A 13,424-nucleotide genomic window follows, 5' to 3' on the forward strand; every position below is an offset into this window, starting at 1 on the left:
GAGGGGGCAGATGGGTTTGGACCTACCCCCAAAGCCCAATTTCCAAAGAATTGTTCAATGGAGGAAGAACTGTCTTTTCAAGAAATTGTGCTGGGGGAACTGGATTTCCACTTGCAAAAGAATGAAGTTTGAACCTCACATCATATACAAAAATTAACTCAAGATGTATCATAGACCTAAATGTAAAAGGTAAAACTATACAATAGAAGAATACATAGGAGTATATCCTAGTGACATTAAATTAGGCAATAGCTTCTTAGCTATGATACCAAAGCACAAGCAACAAAAGAAAAAAATAAACTGAATTTCATCTAAAAAAAAGTTTGCGCTTCAAAGGACAACATCAAGAAAGTGCAAAAATAACCTAAAAAATGGAAGAAACTATTTCCAAAACACATATCTGATTAGGGACTTGGGTCTAGAATATATAAAGAGCAATTACGACTCAATAATAAAAAGAAAACCCAGTTTAAAAGTGGGCAAAGCTTCTGAATAGGCATTTCAACCAGGAAGATATACAAATGACCAATAAACTCTTGAAAAGAAGCTTTATATCATTAGTCATTAGGGAAACAGAAGTCAAGCACAATGAGATACCACTTCACATCCTCTAGAATGACTATAACAAAAAGAAATGGACAAGAACAACTGATGGCAAGATTAAATTGGAGCCTTCATCCACCATTCATGGGATTTTAAAACAATGCAGCCACTTTGAGAAACAGTCTGGCAGTTCCTAAAAGTGTTAAACATTGAGTTACCATATGACTCAGGAATTCCACTCTTAGTTGTACACCCAAGAGAAACGATTATGCATGTCCACACAAAAACTTGTGCATGAATATTCACAGTGGTATTATTCATAATAAATAAAGAATAGAAATGATCCCAATGCCTATCAAATGATGAATGGATAAACAAAATGTGGTATGTCAATACAATAAAAATACTATTCAGCAATAAAAAGAAATGAAATATTGATGTATGCTAAAACATGTATGAATCTTGAAAATAGTATCCCAAGTGAAAGAGGCTGGTCACAAAAGACCACATACTACATGATTACGTTTTTATGAACTATTCAGGCTAGGCAAATCTACAGAGACAGAAAATAGGTTAGTGGTTGCCAGGGCCTGGGGTAGGGATTGATGGGGAGTGACTTTTAATGACTACGGGTTGTTTTAGAGATGGGATGATTAAATTTTTTAAAAATTAGATAGTGGCGATGGTTGCACTACTGTGTGAATATACTACAAACCACCAAACTGTGCATTTTAAAAGGGTGAATTTTATGGTACATGGATTATATCTCAACCCACCTGTTATAAAAAAAGAAATACGGTAATGAGCGTGGAAATTTGTAAAGAATAAAGAACTCTACAAATACTACTTTTATTCCACTCTTAGCCAAAAATCATATAATTTTTATTCAGATGAATCTGTACAACTACACTTAGCTCTGAAAATTTTTTGATCTAAATAAGGAAAGAAAATACAGCATGCTAACAATTTAATGCTTTTTCTTCCAGTGTATTTGTGCTAGTTGAAAAAATAGAGAATTCATTCTTTAAAAATTAATAAAATATTGAATTTCAAGAATTCAGAAAATACAAAAAGCAGTTAAACAAATTAAAAGTAAAATATATATAATTATAGAAATTAATAAGACAGAGAAAAAGATATCATCAAGAAATCCCAAAAACATTTGTTTGAAAGACTAATAAAATATAGATAAACCCATGGCAGGACTGATACATATATATATGCATGCATATACTTATATATGTACAAAGGAAAAATAGGAAGAATGAAAATAGGGAAACTATTATGAATATAGGAAATAAAAAATAAGGAAGTGAGATATATTCAATAATACATTTAAAAATAATAAAATAAGACATTTTCTAGAAAAAAGTTAATAAAATTGACTTAAAAAGAAACAGAGAATCCGAAAAGATATAAAATCATTATAAACATGGATAAATTAGTAAAATTATGCCCTCTAACCAAATGTAAAAAAAAAGAGAAAAAATCCCACACGACTCAGAATGATTTAGAGAAGTACCACTCAAAGCTATGTCCATAGACTGGCGCCAGTCTACAAACTGTTGCTAGTCCATAATGAGATAATTGCATAAATTGGGAGAATTCAGAAAATTTTATACCCATTAAAAGAGCAAGACCCCACCCATTATATTGTTTAGAAGTCTCAAAATTATTATAACAAACACTTGCTAGTGCTTTCCATACAGTACAATTATTCTTAAATTTTTATAAACCTCAATTTATGCAATCCTCACAAAGTCCTAAGAAGTGGGTAAGATTATCATCCCCATTTTGCTCAGGAAGAAATAGAGGCACCGAAAAGTTACATAACTAACATCCCGGCGTCATACAGCTAGTAAGTGGAGGAACACGGATTTGACCCATATTCTGTCTAGTGTTAGCAACAACTTGGAGAATTGGAAACTCTGACAAACTGCTGATGGTAATGTGTATTTGTACAACTGTTTTGGAGATATACTTGGCAATAATAGAGATGAACATGTGCAACTGCAGATGTCCATACACTTGAACATGTGGTTCAACTTGTGCACATTTTCACAAGTAGACATCATAAGAGCGTTCACTACAACATAGTTTGATGTAGCAAAACACTGAAAATGACTTCAATGACCATAAATAAGAGAGGATTGACAAAACTATAATCTTTTTATACAGTAGAATGCTATAAAGCAGTTAAGAGGAGTAAATAGACCTATACAAAATACTATGGATAAATCTCAAAATCATATTTGTTAGCACAAAACTCAACTAGTTCCAGCTGGGTATATATGTGTATAACTTTATAAATTTTAAAACACAAATATTATATCATATATTATTTAAGAACACAAACTATTATAATAGATATACCAGTTTCACAAAAGTAGTTATCTTTGGGAATGGAGGAATATCCACAGAGGGTTTCAAAGTTATCTAACGTTTCATTACTTTTACAAAATTGTTTTTATTGTTAATAGCAAATTTTCAATACTTTAAAAATTTGGTTCTGAATACATTATTCTCCATTGGTTTCAAATAAGTTTGAAAGATTTCAGGGTAAAGTGAAAGGTGATTAAAAACATACTTTGTTTCTCCAAACAGTAACATGACATTGACTATTTTATTAAGACTGCTTAAGGAGGGTTCTCAAGTTCTTGTATTTACTATAGTCAGTTTTTGGTGAGAATATAGTTGTTTGATAAATATTTATTTGATTATGCTTGACTATAATAAACCAGTTTACCGAAAATAAAAAATCAAAGTGTAAATATTCAAATTCTCTCATATCTGAACTCTGAATCTTGATAACTTCTCCAAATGCCTCTATTTTTAAGATTTCTGTTGGTTTGTTAAATTATTATTTCCTCTTTGAGAGAATGAAAAAAGTTGTAATGAATAACCCAATATGTCTTTTCATAAACTAGCGGGAAATCATGAAGACTGAATTTTAAAATTCCAAGTATGACAATGATTTTTTTCTTTACTCAAAAAAAACCACCTCACTCTGTATAAAATATTTGAAGATAAAACACAATGAAGAATTTTCTGGTGCATTTCAATTTTGATGTAGGCATATTAACTTCTTTTGGGGCAAACTCAATTTAGAATGAATATTAGCAAACTGTGAAATAGTCATTCATTTTTACAATCTTCTAAGAATTTTTCCAGCATATCAGCTCCAGTCTCATAAATGACTGAATTTAACAGTCAAACCGGTACACCATTCTCTTAATATAGAAGTGGCTTTAAATTTTTCTGCTTTAGCATATTATGAGATGACCTATGTACAAAACAAAGATTATAATTTACATTTTTATAGTGATGAATTTCATGTTTATAAATGTATTACATCACAAGTAGATTATAAAAAATACTCAAAAGACTGTAATCTTCTATCTAAAATTCTCCTATCTCTGATTTTCTTTTAGTTCCACTATACATTCGCATAATGATTTTTACAAGACACAATCTGAAAGCAGTAGATGACTTGTCTAAGAAAAAGAGTCCCTCTGCAGCCATCTCAGGGTAAATTGTTATTATAGCTCTAGAACTAGCAATTCTATATGAATAACTCGTGATTCTTTATCATACACATAATATCATCAAACAAAGTGATATTATAGTTACAATGCTTTCTCTCCTGCTATTTCAGAGTTTTTACTATCTTTCCTGTTCTTATATTTAAGAATTTATTTGAGTTTCTCTGTCCCCATCATCGGATACATTTCCTTTACACAGTAGAAACTTATGAAGTGGTAAATGGTCTGTCATTTCTCTGGCTCAATATTTATTATTTCCTTTTCTCCATTCCTTCAGCTATAGCTATATTGGGAATGAACGATAGCCAAATATTACTGAAGTGTGATACCCATGATGGCAGCGGACATAGAGTCTATGAAATGAAGGATAGGATAGACTTTCAACTATTACTCAAAGGTATGAATTTACAAGATTATGCCATCAGCTGTCCATCAATTTTTCCTGAGAGCCATTTGTTTGTTTCTTTGTTTCTCTCCTCTGAATTACTTGCCTGAGAATTTCTGGATATTTTTCCTCAATAGCTCTGCTTTATAATTCAGGTTTTTAAAAAACTTGTATATTCTTTCTATCAATAAGTGGTAAGAATCTACATTTGATGTGTGTGTGTGTGTGAGAGAGAGAGAGAGAGAGAGAAAGAGAGAGAGGGAGAGAGAAGGAGAAGCCGAGAGAGGGAGAAAGAACAAGAAAGGGCAAGCTCACTTGGGCAAGGGATTGAGCAAAAAATCTTTGCATTTCTAGGACATAGCCCAGTGCCTTTTGCTAGACTGCATTTAATAGATATTTGTGATTACATAACTGAATCACGGATTAACTATAAGAATCAATGAATGAATGTTAGCCCAGAAGACATTAACTATGGGGGAGATAAAAATGATTGTAGGAGGAAGAAAAGTAAGAAAAGGAATGAAACAAAGAAAGGAATGAGTGAGAGAAGCAGAAAGAGAATGAGGAATTGTTTAACAAACATCAACATGAATAAAATTAACAGATGGGTGGCAGAATTGAGAAGATATTTGAAATGTCTAACATGTAGAACATACAGTTAATTCTTCCAAATCAATATGAATAGGCAGTAATCTTAATAGGAAAATGGCCAAAGGAAATGAAGGGATGCAAAATGCTAACAAGCGTATAGATACTCAAACTCATAAGTAACAAGAAAAATACAAACTGAAGCAATGAAATATCACTTTACTCCAATCTATTGGGGGGGGGGGACTAAAAAATTAGATAATTTTGAGAGCTGCCAAGGATGTGAAAACTTTGGAAGTGTACTGTTGGTACAGATGTAGACTGTGCAACCCTCTGAAGAGCAACAGGTTTTACTTACTCACAGTAAGAATAAGAACATCCTGTGAGTCTGTAATTTTGTCCCGAAGGATTTTTCATGCATATTTTAAGAATATAAGTAAATGTATGCCTATGGCAGCAGTATTTGTGCAGAGAGTTGGGGGTGACTTGAGTGTACTTATATGGTAGAATGGATAAACAAAAACAGGTGGTTACATACCATGTGACACTACATAGTGGTTGTAAGCAGCAGATTAGCTGTATATATAGCACAGATCATAAAAACATAGTAAAAACTTACTATTTTAAGTAATAGAGGAAGCTTTTACATTGAACCAGCATTTGCTGCAAAATTTTTATATCTTTCAAAAGATGTATAAAATAACCTGATTCAATTTTAGCTTTTAAGAAAGTTTGGGTGTAAGTGATGACAGAAACAAGCTCCTAAAACATAAACTATTCAAAGGCATCATGGGAGTGTGAGGGCACACAGCACAGAGAAATAGATGAGATATTTGTAGTAGGTTGCAAAAGCTCTTGCTTTGGAGTCAGGAGAAATGAAGTTCAAAACTTTGCTCTAACATTTCTTTGCCACAAGGCCCTTGGCAATGAAATAATCTTTCTGGGTCTCAGTTTCCATAGGTATCAAATCAGAGTATTAATAATATCTAATTGTTTTCCTATAAGCTATGAATAAATTGCTCATCCCATTTTAGATGCTTGATAAATGGTAGCTATTAATAATATTATAATAATTAACTTGAAGAAATGACTCTTACAGGAGGGAGTTTTGAATAGAGTATAGGATTCAAATTTCCAGAGAGAATGTAGAAGATATTGTCATCCTGAAAGGTCATAGATGATAATGAGCAGAGCACATGAAGAAGAGGGTAAAATGAAGTGAGATATGTGAAAGTACTTTATATGTTCTTGGCCACTATTGATTTACTATCCTCACTAATGAAAACAGTAATAATGTGCTTAGGGTGGGAACCCACAGTGGAGGATAATGAAACATCAGTTTGGAAAGATAAAATGAGCAAAAATGAAGAAGGGCCTGAAGAGCAGGCTGAAGAATTTGAGATTCTTTCCATAAATAATAGAGAACTACTTTAAAATCATGGATGGAAACTGACATTTTAAAGTATCATTTTATTAAGATAAATAAAGGAATGGATGGCCAGATTATAAACGCCCCACAGCTTCCTTCCCCTGATCTCTTTATCTGCCATTATTCTCCAAGGTAGCCCATTTGTTCACCATTACTTTATTCTTTTTCTTACACTTTTTATTCTTTACTATATGTCTGATGCCTTTCAATTAATTCTCATCTTCCACATCTATATTTACCTCTTCCTTTTCAATAAAAATAATCCATTGCTTCAAGTTTCAATATTCTCCTTGCAAACTGGAGAAACCAGAGGATGACAACAAACAGGCCAGAGAGGAGACTGCCTCCATCATTACAAGATATATAAATCCTGGCCTGTGCTGTGGCACAAATGATACTCAGTTAGAGAAGGCTGAATCCACGAAACACTGCAGAGAAAAAATTAGGAAATGGGGAGACGACGGGGGAACAAGAACTGGAAAAGTCAAAGATGAGTTGAGGTTGTGAGCCCTGAAGATCTGAAGAAAACTGGAACGAGTGACAAAACTATGGATAACTGTATGGATAATCTTAGCCAACTAATTTTGAGGTGACTTGATGATACTTACTGAAATAGAATTGGATAGTAGGAAAGAAAGTATAGTTGGGGATGTAAATGACATAGTAATCAGTTTTGAGGTGATGAAGATCTCAGAGTGAAAGGATTTCTCCAAGAGGATACACATAGAGGAATATGAGAATTAAGCTTTGGGTAATGGACACAGTGTACCAGTAGATGATCATTGTATTTATGCATTTTTACATAATCTCTTTCCTAAAAACGTGATGTAAATTGAAAAATAAATACAATTTTTTTTTAAAGATTGGCAACTGAGCTAACTGTTGCCAATCTTTTTTTTTTTTTGCTTTTTCTCCCCAAATCCCCCAAGTACATAGTTGTATATTTTAGCTGTGGGTCCTTCTAGTTGTGGCACGTGGGACACCACATCAGCATGGCCTGATGAGTGGTACCATGTCCACGTCCAGGATCTGAACCAGTGAAACCCTGGGCCGCTGAAGCAGAGTGCATGAACTCAACAACTTGGCCATGGGTCTGTCCCCTAAATACAATTTTTAAATTCTAAAAATGGAAAAATGAGAGAATAAGAACCAAGAAAAATACTGGTGGGAAAAGTTGACCTAACTTGGGCTAAGAGAAAATAAAAGGGAGCGCTACAATGTTCTTTCCAATGTTACTAGAAATATGCTGCAAATTTTCAAGTGAGCTGTCTACCAAACAGCAAGGAAGCCAGAGATAGAAAAGAGATAGAAAAAAATGCAATCAGCAGCAATATTCTGGGTGTTTATAAGTAAAAAAAAAAACCAATAATTTAGGAGAAAGGTGATTAACAAATTATGTGTTAAAGAAGGAACACGTAAGGAACTGGTAAAGTAGTGAGATATCCAAGAAAAGTGAGAATTACGGACACATTAAATTAAAAAATAAAGATTATAAAAATAATTATATTTAACTAATAAGATGTTGAAAGTGAACTTAGAGGAAACAATCGGTACAGGAAATCAGCAAAAGTCAAATTGTAAAGTATTTAGGAAGGAAAGAGTTGAGAGAAATAAGAAAATATGAAATAACTATAGAGGAAAATTCAAGAGAAAAAAAGAAAGGAGGAGTTATGGTTCTAATTTGAAGCATAAAGAGTACTATTATTCTTTATTTTTAAAACGCCAAGAAGAATAAGCGCAGGCATTGCGTTCAATACAAAGAATACATTTTAAAAACAAGGATTCCTCTTAAGAATGATGGAAAAAAGGAACAAAAGAATAGCAAAAAAAAGGAAATTTTATTTTCAAAGTCCAATAGTTAATGACCAATTCATTGTTATTGAACTATGAATCTACTACAGGTTTTTCAAAAAGAAATAAAGTAAATGAAATACAGGATAAAATCATCCTTATAAATGAAAATTGGTTTAAATAAAAAATAATTTTCATTACCTCACAAAACCTATATTATTTTTAATAATATAAATGCTGACAATGGTATTTGGTACACTATCTGTTTCAGGAAGGGATAAATTACCAGCAGGTTAGATTCTCCAAGTAAGAAACATTCCATATTAACTTTAAAAGGTAAAATATACTTTTGATTCCCTCTTAAATTATCAACAAAGCCAGGTGTGAAATATAGCAGTTGTGACAGTGAGAAATGATATGGTACTGTCAGTTTCACTCTGAGCCGAGAGTAGAAGGCGGTCAATTTCATTAGGAGAATTATCTTTGTGCCTGGTTACTTATATTCAAATGTTGAATTATTCTAATACTGAACATGAGTTGTTACTGATTTCATAGAGTCCCAAACCACTAAAATAAGTCAATCATTTTGTTGTCTGTATCCAAAAGCTAGATATGGAGCCAATTCTCTTGTAAAATATGATTATAAATATGTCTGAGGTCAAAATTTGATCTTTTGTTTCCCTACTCCAAACATGTATACAAATGAAATGACTATTATCATTACAAAAAATGGCTATTTTTTTCAGCCCTTCATGTCAATTACTTTGTGCAAGAATCTTGGAAGAGAACTAGTTGAACAAATATCTGCTAATCTTATGCTTCTAGGACTCAAATTTTGTCAGGAGAAAACAACCAGAAGATAGGATTTAAAATAAAAAAATAAAATAATTTAACATTCTTGGAAAACATATATATATTTTGATTGCATATTATTTTTCCAGAACTGAACTGGCTATTACGTAAAAGACAAGAGAAAAATCTATAACTTGATTTCTGACTTCAAGATGCTTATTACTTCATCAGAGAGGTAGAGAAGAAAGGAAGAAGATAGGAATATAAAGCAGCAAATTAAAAATGTGACCACCTATTTTCATGGACAATATATTTTAGACACAGAAAGAAGAAATAAGTGGAGAGCAAGAATATTTGGGAAAAGATTCCATTAAATAAGAAAGATTTGAGCTAGTAGGTGTTAAGAAATATCCAGGATTTTTAGAGATTAAGAGGGGAAAGTACAATCTAAGGAGAAGCATCAACGTGAAAAAAGTTTATGATGTATGGTTTGTTAGCAGTCTGATGAAGTCTGTATATACCTTATCAGAAAGTTTTAAAAAGTACAAAAGCAGTAAGAAAAAGTTAAATAAAAAGACTATACATAGATAAAGGAATCTCACATATTGAAACACAGTTGTCAAAATTAAAAAAAAAACACTTTTGGATGTAGTAATATAGGTGCTTTTCAAGAACAAGATTGAGCAGTGAATCTAACAACTCCCATTATTGCAGCAGTAGTGGTTCTCAAAGCCTGAATTTAAGTGACATTTTGAGATATCAGCAACAACTTTAAAGTGATATGAATATGTCTATCACTTCTTCTGGAGACGCAGTCATAGTTGCTGCTAATAACTGGTCCGTGGCATACATTCACAATGGAAAGAAACGTGAACTTTCAGTGAGAGGTTAAAGAAAACAAAGGTGTAATGTTTTTCCCCAACAAAGTTCATGATCCGTTCAGTTCTATCCATGGACCTCTAAGTGTCCCGCGGACTCAGACTAAGAAGCTGGAGAAGACAGTGAGAAACCATCACTCATTAAGCACCTAAAGGGGGTGGGGCACAGTAACAAGTGCTTCATGTGATTCTTGCAACATCTAAGGGAGATATTGTTATAATGAGCATCAATATTTGAAAGACGAGAAAACTGAGGCTCAAGAAGTTTTATGTAACCTGCCTGGGGTCACATACATAATGAATGCCAGCTTTAGGAGTAGAGTTCAAATGTCAGATTCCATAGCCTTTGTTTGTTTTTCCTACTGTGGAATATGACCAAGAGAATCCGCAGCATGTTTTAAATGGGAAGTTAGAAGATGAACACAGCCAGAGTAAGGCATTGTTTTCAACAGTAGCAGAAGTACAATTGCCAAGTGTGGGACGGGGCAGACTTTGGAGGGTTCTGAAAAGCACACAAACAGAAATAAAAGTAAATGCTGTGAATCATACAAAAATAAGCCCCTAGGGAGGAGGAGGATGAAAACAGTATTTAAGGAAAAAATAATCTGATGGATTGTAATGGTAACAATTTTTGTAACAATTTCTGACTGGAAGATTTTGGAGTGGCTCTAAAATACACATTATATTTAAATGACTTATGTAAAATTAGTTGAATCTTTTTATTAATTTTCTGAAGGTGTTTTTTGGATTTTTTTCTTAGGATCCATTCTTAAATATGGTAAACATACAAAAAACAAAAAAAGCACTTGCTATTCTTAAGTATAGCGAAACACGCATCTACTTACCAACACTTGTGCAACTCTCACCATCCACCTCCAGCTTCCACCCTTCATAACATGAGCACTTGACTGTGTGCTTGTGCTGCTCACACACTTGACTGCACTTCAGATGACTGCTACAATAATCCACAATTTCACATGTTTTATTATCTTTGTTGAGTTGAAGTCCTTCAGGGCAGGAACAGACAATTCCTCTTCCAGGAACAACAGAACAATGGTTGCTACAGCCTCCATTGTTCAGCGAGCATTCATCTATAAAAGGACGGAACAGATTACGGAGCATTAGCAATTGTTTGGTTCAATTTAATACTAATTGTTGAACTCAATTCTCTAAGGCTGAAATTAGAGCAAGGAAATTATAAGTGAATAGAAAAAACACCCTCTTTGGATTGTTTTGTCAGGGGTTGGGATAGGAATGATGAAAAAATCCATCCAATGACCACATATAATTCTGTATGATTGATTTGGAATGGAAGATTTTCATTTCTCTAAAACTTTGGCGTACACTTTGTTTTACCCCACACAGGTAACGTGAGTTCAGTCTTTCTATTATTACTGGAAAGATTATTCTGAGCCTTTTAGTAGTTATGTAAAATCAGTTGTTGAGGTCTTCCAAAAGGGGTGCACAAACATTGATGAGCTGAATATTTGACCGATATCAGTGTTTATAAATAAACAGCCATATAGAAACACATATATAATATCTCTATATCTTTTTCTAGATCTATTGTCTGATTTATAATGATAGCATAGAATGGATTAGTTTGCCCTTTACTGGCTGCAGTCATTTATTTTTAAGTTAGGTAAATTGTACATTGTTCCTTAAATATTGGTTATTATGATTAATTCATTGAGGCCACGGAATAATACACATACTCAAAAATGGTATTTCGGGCTGAAATAATGAGCAACTAGTATTAACTGCATGGATAATATGATTGGTTTATAAAGAAAGAGACCTTCGTTTCAAGGCAGTTGTAATTTATAATAGCATTGTATATTCACTTATCATTCTATGTCATCATTGGAGTGTAGATTCCATGAGAGTATACAAAATATCTGTTCTGTTTACAAATGTATAACCAAGAGCTCACACAGTGCATAGCATAAACAGTTAAAAATATTTATTGAATAAAAAAGTTTAACAAAATTGTCCAAAAGCACATACCTATCTCAAAATTGAGCCAGGTCCAGTTGAGAAAATTTCAAGATGACATAATATGCTCTTGAAGAAAATAGCAGATAATGGTTTTTGCAACCACACTATCACATATTACTATGCACTTTTAAGTACACAGTAATAGACCAAAAGGAGTTCCTTATTTCTTTGCTTTAAAAATATTTGTGAGTAGTTTTCAAAGCCTGTTTAATTAGGTGTGTGTTGAGACTTGCTAAAAAAGAATGTTGTTCAGTAATTGCCAAATTGCAGTCATATTTACTTATGTACCTCAGATATTTCCTGCTGTCTATAGAAATTTATCCAGTTCAAAAACTGGGCTGAAATGTAAGACTTTTAAAAACATTTACTATACTTTTTAAGCTTCTATATGGGTCAACTGTATTTCATATTATGTGTCACCATAAAAGAAGTTACAGTAATAAGAAAAGGAAAATGATTACATTAACCATTTTCTCTAAGAATTCAATTCAAGTTTAGTGTTATTTCAGAAGAAAAAATAATATATTCATTTCTTGGTTCCTCCAAACCTGTTTGTTCACTTGTAATCATAATCATTTCAAAACAGCAGTCATTTCAAAGTATTTGCCCTATTTTAGTACAACTGACATTCTTTTTCAAGAGAATTACTGTAAAGAAATGTCATTGTACCCAGCAGGTGAAAAAAAAATTATTACCAGGCTTTTAGTTTATTTCAAATAGAACTGTTTTCTCAGTACTGAGGCCTCTCTTTCTGACACTATCTGTGGAATTAAGTCATAGATTTTAGGATAAACAAAATTCACATTGAAATCTAAAATTGAATATATAAATTTAATGCCAATACTTGCATAGCTAGGCCCTTGTCAATTCTTCCTTAGGCCTAAACCTGTCATTGAATCCTGCAACTTCTTTTCACATATTTTTATTACCTGACAAAGACTCTCTCATTCACCAAACTCTAGTCAGGCTCCTCTGGGCCCTCTTTCAACTAGTCTTCAACCTTGGCCTATAAAAACTACAGACTCTCTGGGATAAGCACCATTTAACCAACCCAGATGGCCTAGTCACTTGGAACAACCCCCATTCACACCCCTTAAGTGTCTTTCCCTTAGCACACTCCAGCCTCTAAAAAGTTTCAAGTCTTTTATTTCAGTGAAGTTGATTTCAGTTCACACAGGACACTCTTCCCTATTGCAATAATTTTTTCTGCATAAAATTTATCCTTATAACTTTAACTAGTGTCTATCTTTATCTTTGACTTATCCTTACAAGAATCAACAGTGAACTCCATTCTTGAATGATTCAAGCCTCTTCTCATTTGTTTCTTAAGTGCATATCTCTTTTCTCTTGAAATTATTTATAAATGCCCCTGAAAAACAATCTCTTCACTAAGATTAGGAGATTTATCTTCTTGAGGTCGCCTTTTTTCTTTTTTTGAACTTTATAGATTAGATTTATTTGTAGAAAACAAAAACCAT

The 13,424-nt window shown here is 32.8% G+C and overlaps 1 protein-coding gene across 5 annotated transcripts in view; it reads right to left on the reverse strand.

Moving 5' to 3' along the window:
- LRP1B (LDL receptor related protein 1B) overlaps window positions 1–13,424 on the reverse strand; it is a 1,812,874-nt gene that overhangs the window by 632,319 nt on the left and 1,167,131 nt on the right. For all 5 annotated transcript variants that reach the window (XM_044768977.2, XM_070507612.1, XM_070507613.1 and 2 more), the window contains exon 23: window positions 10,794–11,039. In XM_044768977.2, coding sequence (XP_044624912.2) covers window positions 10,794–11,039 — 246 coding nt within the window. The remainder of the gene's footprint in view (window positions 1–10,793; window positions 11,040–13,424) is intronic.

Source organism: Equus asinus, chromosome 4 (assembly GCF_041296235.1).
Source record: "Equus asinus isolate D_3611 breed Donkey chromosome 4, EquAss-T2T_v2, whole genome shotgun sequence".
Taxonomy (NCBI): Eukaryota; Metazoa; Chordata; class Mammalia; order Perissodactyla; family Equidae; genus Equus; species Equus asinus.